The sequence below is a fragment of the Ailuropoda melanoleuca genome, chromosome 4 (assembly GCF_002007445.2).
Source record: "Ailuropoda melanoleuca isolate Jingjing chromosome 4, ASM200744v2, whole genome shotgun sequence".
NCBI classification, from domain to species: Eukaryota; Metazoa; Chordata; class Mammalia; order Carnivora; family Ursidae; genus Ailuropoda; species Ailuropoda melanoleuca.
The window spans coordinates 84,525,412-84,537,959 of NC_048221.1; the positions used below are offsets into that span (position 1 = coordinate 84,525,412).

Here is a 12,548-nt window from a genome sequence, read left to right on the forward strand (position 1 = left end):
CAAGGTGGTGGCCCCATTCCTCTGTCACACTACCAAGAATGCTGGTAGAATTCTTCGAGCTTTTTAAAACTGGAATTAATTTTTAAATATGTGTGCTATTTATCCATGCCACCTAACAGCAATACGCCCAACACCTGTCATCTTGTTTCCATTCTCTTCAAGGCTTCCTATGCCTCTCTGGCCCCCACCCTCTCCCCTTCAAAAATATACTGGATGTACATATGAAAAACTAAGCCCTCTCACCCCAAAAGGTTCAGAGTCCGGAGGCTTAATTACCTCTCCATTTGCAACACAGAGGCCCCTTGGGTCAGAATTAAATGTGATTTCCAGTAGGAGAGGGGACAGGCTTACTCCACTCCTGCCCATCCCACATCTGTTCCGTAGACACAATGACTCCCTAGGCCAGGAGAGGATAAACGAACCTTCTCTAGCCCAGTTTTGTAGACTTTACCTTTAATGCCTGGAGAAGAAGAATGGGGGTCAGAGTGAATACAGTTTCTGAAGATAAGATTCTAGAAACCAGGGGTGCTGAATATCAAAGATCAAAGCCTGATAATGCCCTTGAAATCATCATAGTCATTACAGATGAGGCATATTTTCCTGTGCGGTTCTGTGCATACTGGCAGCATACACAAGACATGAATATGCATATGTTATAAATAGGTGTACACATAAGAAATTAGAAGTGTAACTGTACATATATACACTCTTCCCATACATACACCATACTTCTGACTCATGGGAAAAATGTAAAAAATGATTACATGAAACTATTAAACACTGGTATTACAACTACTACATTAAACACTTAAATATATTACATGGACACTTGCATTTCCCAACCAAGTATACAGTAGACCCCCTTATCCGTGGAAGATACATTCCAAGGCTGCTAGTGGATGCCTGAAACCATGGATAGTACCAAACCCAATATATACCATGGGGTTTTTTTCCTATACATACATACCTATGCTAAAGTCCAAATTATAAATTAGGCAAAGTAAGACATTAACAACAAAAACTAATAATAAGATAAAGTAATTATAAAAATATACAGGCATACCTCGTTTTACTGTGCTTTGCTTTATTGCACTTCACAGATACTTCTTTTTTTTTTTTTTTACAAATGTAAGGTCTGTGGTAACCAGGGGCTGAGCAAGCCTATCAGTGCCATTTTTCCAACAGCATTTGCTCACTTCATGCCTGTGTCACATTTTGATAATCTCGCAACATTTCAAACTTCTCCATTATCGTTTTTATTTGCTACGGTGAGGTGACCAGTGATTATGACGCTCTGAAACTCAGACGATGGTTAGCATTGTTTAGAGATAAAGTATTTTTTAACTCAGGTATGTACTTTTTTATACATCACACTACTGCACACTTAACAGACACTATAGTGTAAACATAGCTTCTATACGCACGGGGAAACCAAAAAATCCATCTGACCTGCCGTATGGCGATATTCGCTTTATCGCGGCGCTCTGGAACCGAACCGCAGTATCTCCGAGGTGTGCCTGCACCGTATTAAAGTTATGTGAACGCCGTTTATCCGAAAAATCTCTTGTGTACTGTACTCACCCTTCTTCTTGTGAGGATGTGAGACGGTAAAATGTCGGACTGAGGAGATGACGCGGTGAATGCCGCAGGGGAATGACGCAGGCGTTATGACGTAGCAGAGGCTGCTCTAGACCTTCTGACCGGGAGTGAGAAGGAGCATCCGCCTCTCGACAGTGGATGCCGATGGGCCACTGACACTGCGAAAGCGAAACTGCAGATGAGGAGGGGCTCTTATATGTGACTTGCAGTGATTATCATTTTGCTGAAGTGTAAATTGAGCCCTGTACTGATTTAGAAGAGGGGAGCTTAGCTAGAGAAGGGAGCTTTGTCTTCTGCTCCACAGACTTCTCTCACAGAGGCCTTACTTTCCTCCCTGCCCCACGTCAAGGTCTGTAGGGAATACGTAACTTTTTCAGTTACACTTGATTTCAGTAGGAGGGAAATATGAGCCATACCTGTAACGTCAAAGTGTTTTCACACCTTAGGGGAATGTTTCCACGTGTGTTGAACCCCTTGGACAGCTCCCAGCCACTCACTCATGCCCGATCTTTGGCTTGTATTTACATCTTTGACAATCCTCCTGAGAAGTGGGGCCAGCACTGGGGATTGTGGCTATGGACAGGTCACAGGGGTAAGGAGGAGGAGGGTCGAGGGGAAACTCAAGGGTGAAATGCAGAGTTTGCAACCTAGTGTCAAAAAATGAATTCTTTGTACGCCTTAAATGTCCTGATTTATGACACTGGACAGTCACAGACCAATCCTGCTTCCAGGAAGAACAGAATGGTAGCCAGGGAAAAGGGAGGTGTGGAAGGATACCAGATGATATGACTGCCATATAAAAATACAAAGGTCTCTTTTTTTTTTAATTTAAGCTCCAAGAGAGTAAAGCCCTAGCCTGCTCAGCCTTACTTTGGTGCAGAGAACATTTCTCCGATTCTGTGTAAACATACTTGCTTACTTTCACTTCATGCCTTCATTATGAAATGCATCTAGTGCTGTGGCCAAATGACAATAAAATCTTATTATTACTGTATCTGGCATGTATCAACAAGCATATTGCAAAGAAAAAAGCAACATAATTCAACTTTTACAATTAGTCAAAAGAATAAAAAAAAATCTTTAATCTTTCCCCCTCAAAAAAGGAAATCCTTGGAGCCCACTGAACTACAAAACTCTTATAGTTTTCTGTTGTTTTTGCAGTTAAGTTTATCATTGTGCTTGAGATTTTCTGCTAAAGTGTTAAATGCCTGATGAGACGTCATGTTTTCCCTTTGTACTGTAAAAACAGTTCATCTCTAGGAAACTGACCTGTTTGGGCCTCAAGGTCTTTATCTTTAGGCTCTTCATTGTGTGGGCTTCTAACAACAGTCAACACATAAGGAAGATTTTTTGTTGGCTTCCATAGGCATTCTGGGATGGATCTAGACCAGGGTAAATGGGGAATTTAGATGTACCATCAAATAACGGCATCATTGTGTGTTTGCATGTGGTGAAGATGACTACATAGCTTGACCCAATTACTGTACTCATGGCAAAGTCCTACCTCCAGGAAACTGGCAACACCTTCAAGGATCAGCCTCCTATTGGTCTCTTGGTCACCTTTGAGCTCCCCTTCAATCCACTCCATACTCTGCTATACTTTTTCTAAAACTTTTCTATGGACACGATTTTGAAAAACTATTGACTATGGTACAAGCCCCTTTGCCTATCATTAAAGAGCCTCCATAACTGGCTCCAAATTAGCTTCCAAGTTTACCCTCCATTATATCTATAAACAAACTTTTTCCTGCCACAGTGATCTAGCCGCCACCCTCCACACATTCCAGGACTGCCTTGAACTGGTTTGCCCTCGTCCTTTCTCTTTATGGTCCAAATCCTAGCCTGCCTTTGATGACCAACTAAAAGCCCAGCATCTTTGGGGGCCCCGGAGAAATCCTTTTCCTTCAGATTCCTATAGTTTGTATCTCTCACTTCTGAATTAATCCTATTGTACCCTTTAATTGTTAATTACCTGCTTTTATGCTTATAATTTTGCCCTCCTAATGGGACTGACTATAATCCCTTTGAGGACAGGGTTTGGGTTTTATACTTCTTTATAGTTGCCCACAGTGCTGAGAACACCACCTTGTACCCCGTAGGTGGGGAAAACAAATTTGGCTTATGCTAATTTTCTGAAAGAGATCATAGGACTGCACAAAGGAGAAGTAAAGATTTCTTTGTCATGTTTCATTTAGAATGAATTAGCGGCAGGTAGTCGGCCACAGGTCAGCCCAGAGAGCGGAAATCCATGGACTTATCCCTTATGTAGGATATACACACAGGATATATAGGATATAGATAACACTTATCTTCGATTCACAGGACAAGAAACTGTGTTTCTATTGCTACTCCCCTTCTAAATTATCTGCTATTATTATTTACCGGAAGGACTGGACCAACTACATGAGGAAACATCAGTGTATACTCATCCCCACCATTTGAAAAATAACTTTTCAATATGTCCTACTGATAAGGTATAAAGAATAACATTCCCATTCATTCGGGAGTGCTGAAGCCCCTGGCCTGTTGTCTACTTTGGCAAAATGAATTATATATTAGCATTTAAAAAGGCCCACTGTTCTCACCATGTCAGCTTAACTAGTTATTCAGTAGGATTCTAATTAATTTAATTCTCCACTGGTGGCAATTTCTGACGGGCATTAACTGTGCCCTGTACCTCTTTGCCTCCTTTCCCCAGCACTTAGCTCAGTAGGTTGCAGATAGCAGGGACCTAATAAATATTTGTTGATTGAACAAACAAAATGAGCCTTAGTGCAGATGGAGAAGATGCATGAGTGAATTTCTCAGGTATGACTCACAAAATCAAACTGGTCCTCCCATTGCCAAGGACAGACGGAAATGCAAGCGCTATGAGAAATACTGACACCAACCTTGCTCGGTAGTTAAGAAGACCAGAAACCTGAAGGCAACGCCATTTTGAGTATGCTTTCTAATTAATTAGCCCTGTACTGTTGTCACCATTTTTCATAGGGGACCCTCCACCATGGCATCACATATGATGACAAAATTCTAGAATGAGACAGAACTGGAAGTCAATACGTAGAGGTTAAGGGTGAGGATTCTGGAGTCATAGCATGGCAGTGCCCGTCGTTTAACCTTGCACATGTCACGTGGTCTCTCTCGGCTGTGGCAAAATGGGAATAATGATAGCAGCTACCCGACAAGATGGTTATGAAGAAGAAATAACAACATGCATGGAAAACTCTTATCAGGATGCCCAGAACATAGTGAATACTGAGTAAGCATTAGCTAATACTATTATTTTTATTTTAACCTATATTTAACTCTTCACCAAGCTCCAGGCAGTTGAGAAGTGTTCAGTGTTCCACAGAGCTCACATTTCGGACCTGTCCTGGCTCTCTATCTTCAGGCAGCAGATGTGTAGTGCTTTGCCACCTTCAGGGAGGTGCACAAGGCCCTCCAGTGCTACCCACCAGCCATGCAAGGAGCAGAGAGGGACCTCCAACCTTCAGGTGTACCGAAGTGATAAAATGCACCCTAAGCACTGCAAATGTCACAATTTCAAATGTGAGCATTTTTGAAATTTGATGACAGCTTTAGATCCTAAACAAAAATCGCTGCAGCTTTTTTTTTCCTGTGCCATAAAATTATAAAGAAAATGGGTTAGCTAACTAAAAACGAAGAAAAGCCCACCTTTAAGATGGACCCTAACCCCACTTGACTATAGTCATCAAGACTGGATATCAACACCCCCAATACTACACAGAGTCAGGACCATATGGGTGGCTCATAAAACCGTGACAGTTGTGTGCTGCTGGGTCGTAGCAGGCAGAAAGCAGGGTGTGCCCTTCCTTTTTTAGAGGGAGGAATGGGCCTCCTATAAGGTCAAGTGCAGAGAGAGGGGACACCAGGTGTGTGAGCATGGCAACAATAAAGCCAGGATCACAGCCCAAAGATGCTGACTCAGAGATTGGCACCATTTGCTGGCCTGGACCATAATGCCCAGGAGTCCATCCCCAGTACATCATCCTGTCAGAAGGAAAAGAAAATGTACCCTCCAAGAACTCAAAAAATAAAAAGAACTCCACAAATAAGGCGTAGTGGCTACAGGCAAATCCACACAAAGGGCACCGCTTTAAAGGGAAATCTCTTGTGTTCAGAGTTCTGAGCTTTGAGTGAGTTTCTGAGGAGGAGGATTTGCATTTCGGTTTTTCCCCTTTGTGTGGTGAAGCAAGCAACAGGTGAACACCCGGGCACTGTGAAGCGGGGGCGTGAACAACTCTGCAAACCTCAGAGCCCATAGGAAGGTAATCTCCGAGTTCCTCTCAGCAGGCTTTCTCTGTGTCTGAGGACAGAGGACAAGTCAGCCAGGAGAGAGGAGCAGAAGGGACAGCGATGTCAGCAGAAGTTGCTCCTTGGTCGGCAGTGCCGTTTCAGGAAATTCAGGGGACTATGGTGGGGGCGGGGGGGACCAGGCAATTACTTCCTCTCAGATCCTCCTCAACAGGGATATTTGATTCGCTGTTGCTCTGTGAGACTTCCCGCTGTCCCGCTCCTATTGCAGGGATGACTTTGCCCGAGCAGGCTCTAAACAGCTGCTGCACACAACTGCAGCCCCATCAGGCCTGGAGACATTCAGTGTCAACCCATGTCCATTAAAAGAAGTGAATGCGAATTAAAGGATAGCTGGCGAGAAAAGAAATGGCAGCGGAAGAGCTGAACACAGCAGATCTAATAAAGGGTGAGGCAGGATTTGTACATCTCTGAACAGAGCCAGGAACCCCTCTGATCGAAGGGGGAAGTGAGTAGGATTTCTCTGGCGCAGGAAAGAACGCAGGGCCTAACCAGCCTAGGAAGGTGAATAATCCTCAGGACACAGAGTTGTACCCTGGTTCAGTCGATCCTCCCTGTAGTTCATTGCTGTTTCACCACCTTTGAACTCAAAATTAAATATCCCCAGTAACAAGATTCAGGTCATGCTATTGGCTATTTGGATTCTCTAACAGGATGTGATGCGGCCTTGAAATTCAAATTAAGTGGGTGTTTCTCTTAAATCCTGTCTAGAGAATGGAACAGATTGTGAAATCTATTTAAGTCATTCGAGATGAATTTGGTTTGATGAGTAGCTCTTTTTTATGCCCTTTTAACTTTAAAATCTGTCTCGCAGCAATTCTGGGTCCCCAAGTTTATTTCTACCATCGGAGGGGTGAATTAAAGGAGGAATGCTTCCAGGTAGTGACCTAAATGTTCTCTGCCATCGGGATGCTGCTTAGAAACCCTTGAAATATGGGACATGCTCACATGCTCCCCACTAGGACTGGCACCAAAACAAGCTTTTGATTTTATTCTTAAAACCTTCCGTAATGCACACTTTTCTGCCACTCTTGCTTCTGAATTTTGTAGGTCACAAGAGAGAGATTTGCCGCTTGAATTCCTTTGCGCGGGAGCTGGAGGCTTGAGTTCCAATTCTGACTCAAACACTAACTGTGTGGTTTCAAGTTTGGCTCTCACTTTTCTTTTTTTCCCCCCAAACTGTGTGATCTTAGATCCTTCACTTAATTTTTGGGACTCTGGTGCCCTGATCTGTAAAATGAAATGATTGCTGGGGTTCCTTTCAGCTTTAGTCTGTTCTTGGCCCACCTTTCCAGAATCCCTAGGAAAATTCGTTCTATCATATCTATAAAAGTGTTCTATAAGCCTTAGGTAATTTCTGGGAGCATTCTTAAAAATAAAAAGCCAGACGAAAAGTAATGTGAATTAACAAGAAGGTATCTTCGTTACACTAAGAAAGGAAGGAAAACAATTATGTTTCTGGATTGTGCTGGAAGTGTGAAGTATTTTGTCTTAATGTAACCCTGGGGGAGTGCAAACTGAGGAGTGCTGTCTCTGCTTAGAAACTCAGAGAAAAGAAATAGCATTATTGTTTCCCTGTTGCTTAAGAACTCAGACAGAATGGATCCTTGAAGAAGGAAGGTGTGCTTGCAACATTCGTTGTTTCTGAACTTCCAGTTGAACCTCATATTGACTTCACAGCTGGTATGTAAATTCCTCGAATCTGTTTCTTCACACTCTATCCCAAAAGAAGCCAAAGCTACATGGCATGGTAGAAGAGAGACAACAGCCTCCAAAATACTTCAATTCTGACCCTCTCTGCCACTCCTTCCTGGGGACACTGATTTGTAAAGTAAGAATTCTTGATAGAAATAAACATTAACATAGGGAGAAAATGTGTTAATATTAATAATCATCTTCTTCAACATTAATCTCAACTAGCCTTCAAAAAAAGGAAAATTGTGTCAGTGCACACAAAACTTGAGAGATATGCTTCATCTTTTGCAAGGCTTGACTCTAATACAAAAGTTGTCAAAAACTCCAAGCAAAAATGCCCAGGAAACTTTCTGTCAAGGTTTGGGGCACTCAATGAGACCGCAGGAAAATCCAAGTTTGCTCTCCTTGCCTAAATTTTTCTTTAAACTACCACCAGTTTCTGCTACAATCATTCATTTCCCCATCACTGTCAATACTCAAAAGGCTGGGTGCTAGGTGCCATAGGAGCTACTGAGCCTCTGCCATCACGGACTCAGAGTCTAACCAGACCTTTTTGTTAGGGTGACAATCTGGACAGACCACAGAATTAATATTCATAGACCAGGCTTGGGAGGGTAAGAACAATGTCCCGTGTCTGGTCCCCACCCTCCCGAGCACCTGAAACTGTGTCCTCTAATCCGTGCTCAGTACATGCTGGGCAACCAATTAATCTCTCTGCAATCTGAAGTTTCACTCTCAGGAGAGGGCACAGTGAGGACCCTGATCAGATTTGTCAGTCCCCTCTTCGGCTTCCACCATTCACGGATAACCACGACCTTGACATACTGCACAGGGAGATGTCGTCCCAAATCATCAATCCTGTGTGGGTTTTCAAAAGTTCTAGCACTAGCACAACGTCGTCATTTCATAAATGAACTTTTATTCTCTTTCAACTGAAAAAGATATGGGGGAAAGAGATGGTCTTTTCTTTTTTTAATGAGACATCTTTTTTTTTCCCCAAAAGGGGGAGGAAGAAAAGATACCCTTTACCCACACCCTATCTCCTCCACCACTACCCTCAAAAAACAAAAATCCCACTTCTCGAGATAGCCATGTATTTATAATGGATCCAATTATTTACAATTATCCAATAATTTATAATTACCCATTTACTTTCTGACTCTGAGAAGAAAAAAGAGGTAGAGAGGCAGAAACGTAGACCAGAAATGAAAGCGTACTGAACACCAAGTGCAATTACCAAGGCCGAAGCTGTCCAAAAAAATCTTGATTGTTCTATCTCAGTCCGGTCTCCCTTTGGAAACAGTGTCACTTTTTCAAAGTATCAGCAAGGAGCTTAGCATATTCAGGGAGGATGCTGTCACAGAATCCCTACTGGTCTCAGGTTTCAACAACACAAAGGCAGAGCATGGGGCAGGGAGAGTGTTTCTCCAGGAAATAACCTGTCTGGAAGCCCCATCCCACCTAGGTGAGAGGAACTCTCAAAAACTCATCAAGGCCACCTTGTCAATCACGGTTGTTTATCTGTCATGGAAAAGACACTGGGGAAAGAGGACAAGGAGGGACCCTTGCTCCAAGTTCCTCTTGCAGTGCCCACGGCTGTTGGAAAGAGGGGACAACTTTGTGTGCCCTGACCTATGCACATCCTTGATCTGCGTGTGTGTGTGTGTGAGCCATACACGTGTGCATTTATGAACATTTACGACTTGTGTGCTAACACAGGGAGACACTCCTTTTGATCAGTTATAGAATTCAGTGAAATCGGGGCACCTGGGTGGCTCAGTCGTTAAGCATCTGCCTTCCGCTCAGGGCGCGATCCCGGCGTTCTGGGATCGAGGCCCACATTAGGCCCCTTTACTGGGAGCCTGCTTCTTTCTCTCCCACTCCTCCTGCTTGTCTCTCTCTCACTGGCTGTCTCTCTCACTGCTGTCTCTGTGTCAAATAAATAAATAAAATCTTAAAAAAAAAAAAAAAGAATTCAGTGAAATCAGCTCTGGACTAGACAGCGGAACACCTGGCTTCCCTCCTCTCTCCCTCATCGTCCTGGCCTCCAGCAAGCCCTGAGCCCTGGCGAGCCTCAGTCTCCTTGCCCACAAAGTGGAAGTTGTGAGATCTGTCCCGACGAGGATCAGATGAAAAAATGTTCATGAAAGCACTGTATAAAGTAGAAGACAGTACACTACGATAAGAAGTCATTATTTATGATGAGTAAGCAGGAAAGAATCCAGATGCCAATTATTTTGCTATCTTCTCACTAGGCTAGGTAATCTAGCCAGAGGGTAGTGAGTGGGTAAGATTTTCCCCACTTACGTTCACAGCCAATATGTAAATCTATAATACACAGGTGTCTGAGTTCTATTATTTATAAACCTATTTTAATATGCTGTATTGTTTCTAGTTCTCTTCTGGTTCTCCAGACAATAGAAAACACCAAATTGAGAAAAGTTCTTTGCAAATTAACTGGACCAGAAGGGCTTTTTATCACCTGTTTGTAGACCTAACTTATTTGTGTCACTAATTTCTGAGGAATGGACGTCACGATCATAACCATGTAGTCTGGTGTGAACCTTCTTCCTCCCAGTTTTCCCCCCGTATAAAATCTGCCCCAAATTTCCTGATATAAGTAATGTAAGTAATAAAGAAGTTTTATGTGCGTTTGTCTGTCTGTATTAAGATATATTTGCTAAAGGTTTGGGAACCTCAAATTAGAATATTTAATAAGCCACTCCTGATATGACATTTATCACCTTCTTTGGGATTTACCACTAACCCAGTGACGTTATCTTTCTTGAGCTAAATTAAAAGACAAATTCAAATCCTGCATGGTAGCCACCAAAAGCATGTATTTGAAAAACAGAATTCCGTGTGCCATATTATGCATTATTTAATGGTATGCAAATTATAAGTCAGACAGTTAGGAAAACCACACTTCAGCATTAATAAACAGCAACACTACTACTACATTAATTATGATATTGCTATGATTTATTCCCAAGTTTTGCATTTTGATTCTCCTTGAAAATTTATGCCATCTGATAAGCAGTCACCTCTTTCCCCGCCTACACCTCCTAACCATTCCTCAAATCTGTTCCTCCTACCCGCCCAATGGATGTCTGCAGGAAACGGGTACAGAAATACAAAGTCATAAGCAGCTGCATTGTCTTATAAGCATTAATAATTAAAGAACAAGCAAACACCACCTAAAGCTCCAACATTTATTGTGTCAATGTTAAGCACACTTTTTAAAAGACAACATAGAATGTATAGAAACAAGGGGTTGGGGGACTCATGCTCATTTCCACAATACGGGTAATTAGGTTGGCTGGTTTCAAAAGGGCCAGGACGCCGCTCAGGACAGCGATGGTCCGTGGGCCCTCTGTAATGGGACTGATTCACTGTTCCAATGTGGGTCTGTTTTTTTGTTTTTACTTTTTATTAAAAAATATAAATAAAATGGCACTGCAGGCCCGGGCAGGAAGGACTCTGCAGGACTCTTGTCTTCGCACAACGGCTTCTTGGAGGCTACTGTCAGAAAACATCACAAACTAGCAGGATGACAGACCACGCAGATGTCGGCTGGGCGGCACGCGTCCACCCCGCCCCTGGGGGCTTCAAATTTTCTCAGAACTTAAGGGCTCTCGAGCTTCCATCCGAAAACTGCCACACATCTTGAGCTCTCTGGGTACTACGCCGAATGGGGGTGTGTGAAGAACCTAGAAAGAGGTTGGAGACAAGAGGAGGGGAAAAAAAAAAAAGTACAGGTGTGACTTGGCCCAGTGATTTTCTGTTCTCTAACTAGCGTTTTAAAACTAGAACTTCAATCCACCACAGGTTGAGCCACTGGCATCTTAAACATGATTTCAAACTCAGTCCCCTCCCCCCACATCTCTGACCTCTACTCAGAGTGCCTTTTCCCATGCCTCCCTCCCTGCCTTCCCGCCAGGGACCCAGACCCGCTACCCACTCTACCCACTCGTATGAGAGTCCTAATAAACTTGGGACACACCTGGAAGGAAACACTTTCCCTTATGACTGAGAAAACTGAGTAGGAAACAGTCCTTTGGTTGAGGAGAACAGGGGAGGGAGGAGGGAAGGGGGACATTTCCTTAAAATAATAATAAAATTATAAAGAAACAGAAACTCAAAATTGATGTAAAAGCAGCACAACGAAAACATGAAATGTCATCAAGTTCAACGTCAAAGCAGCCAACGATTTACAAGAGGCGAACAAATCTCCGAAGAGGAAACCAGAACCCAAAATAGTTGCTCCCAAATTGCACCAAAAACTGCCTGTAGTTTCTTTCAAACATGCAGTTTTCTTTTCTTTTTTCTTTTTGGTAAGGGGGAAAGGCAATGGTGAAGGGAAGAAGGGAGTGGTTATTTTCCTCCGGGGTTCCTCCCTTGCTGTGTACATTGACTTGAAGCAGCAGAACTGGGAGTCCGGATGTGCCGAGGAAGAGGGCTACCACTGTGGCATTCCAGGGCTCGTTGCCATGGCGACCCGAAGCAGGGGCCTGGGGCCTCCTCTCCCCCGACTTGGCGCCGCAGGAGGCCCAGGGTCTGGAGCTCAGCTGCTCTCCCGAATTCCCCCTGCGCAGTGGAGACCCGGACTGAGGGGCCTCCTGTGTCCAGGTGGGCTCTCGGGAACCCCGTTCCCAGTCCAGCCCTGTCACTGTCGTTGAGGCCCCTCTAGCTCACACCCCCATCAAACCCCTTTGTCCGACCTGCTGCAAATACTGAAAACCCTCACAGACAAAATACAGCATGGGCATGTACCACGCTCACCGTTATCGAAAAGCACAGCCCCCTATGGGTTTGGGGGTCAGGGGGTGGGTCCTGCATTAGAGGATAAACTTTGGGGAAATCGTTTAATATGCCTTTTCTGCTGAATCACAAGGACCTGATATTCGCTCCCTTTAAGA

At 43.6% G+C, this 12,548-nt stretch overlaps 1 protein-coding gene and 1 long non-coding RNA gene across 5 annotated transcripts in view; both read right to left on the bottom strand.

Moving 5' to 3' along the window:
* The window catches only part of LOC109489208, a 31,858-nt gene extending 30,232 nt beyond the window's left edge, over window positions 1-1,626 (bottom strand). Inside the window, exon 1 of the long non-coding RNA XR_002142161.1 lies at window positions 1,582-1,626. This is a non-coding gene — a long non-coding RNA (uncharacterized LOC109489208). The remainder of the gene's footprint in view (window positions 1-1,581) is intronic.
* Window positions 1,627-10,827: 9,201 nt separating this feature from the next.
* BCL11A (BAF chromatin remodeling complex subunit BCL11A) overlaps window positions 10,828-12,548 on the bottom strand; it is a 99,920-nt gene continuing 98,199 nt past the window's right edge. For 3 of the 4 annotated variants that reach the window (XM_034659180.1, XM_034659177.1, XM_034659179.1), the window contains one exon: window positions 10,828-11,339. In XM_034659180.1, coding sequence (XP_034515071.1) covers window positions 11,238-11,339 — 102 coding nt within the window. In that variant the 3' untranslated portion in view covers window positions 10,828-11,237. The remainder of the gene's footprint in view (window positions 11,340-12,548) is intronic. The other variant, XM_034659175.1, reaches the window with a different exon arrangement.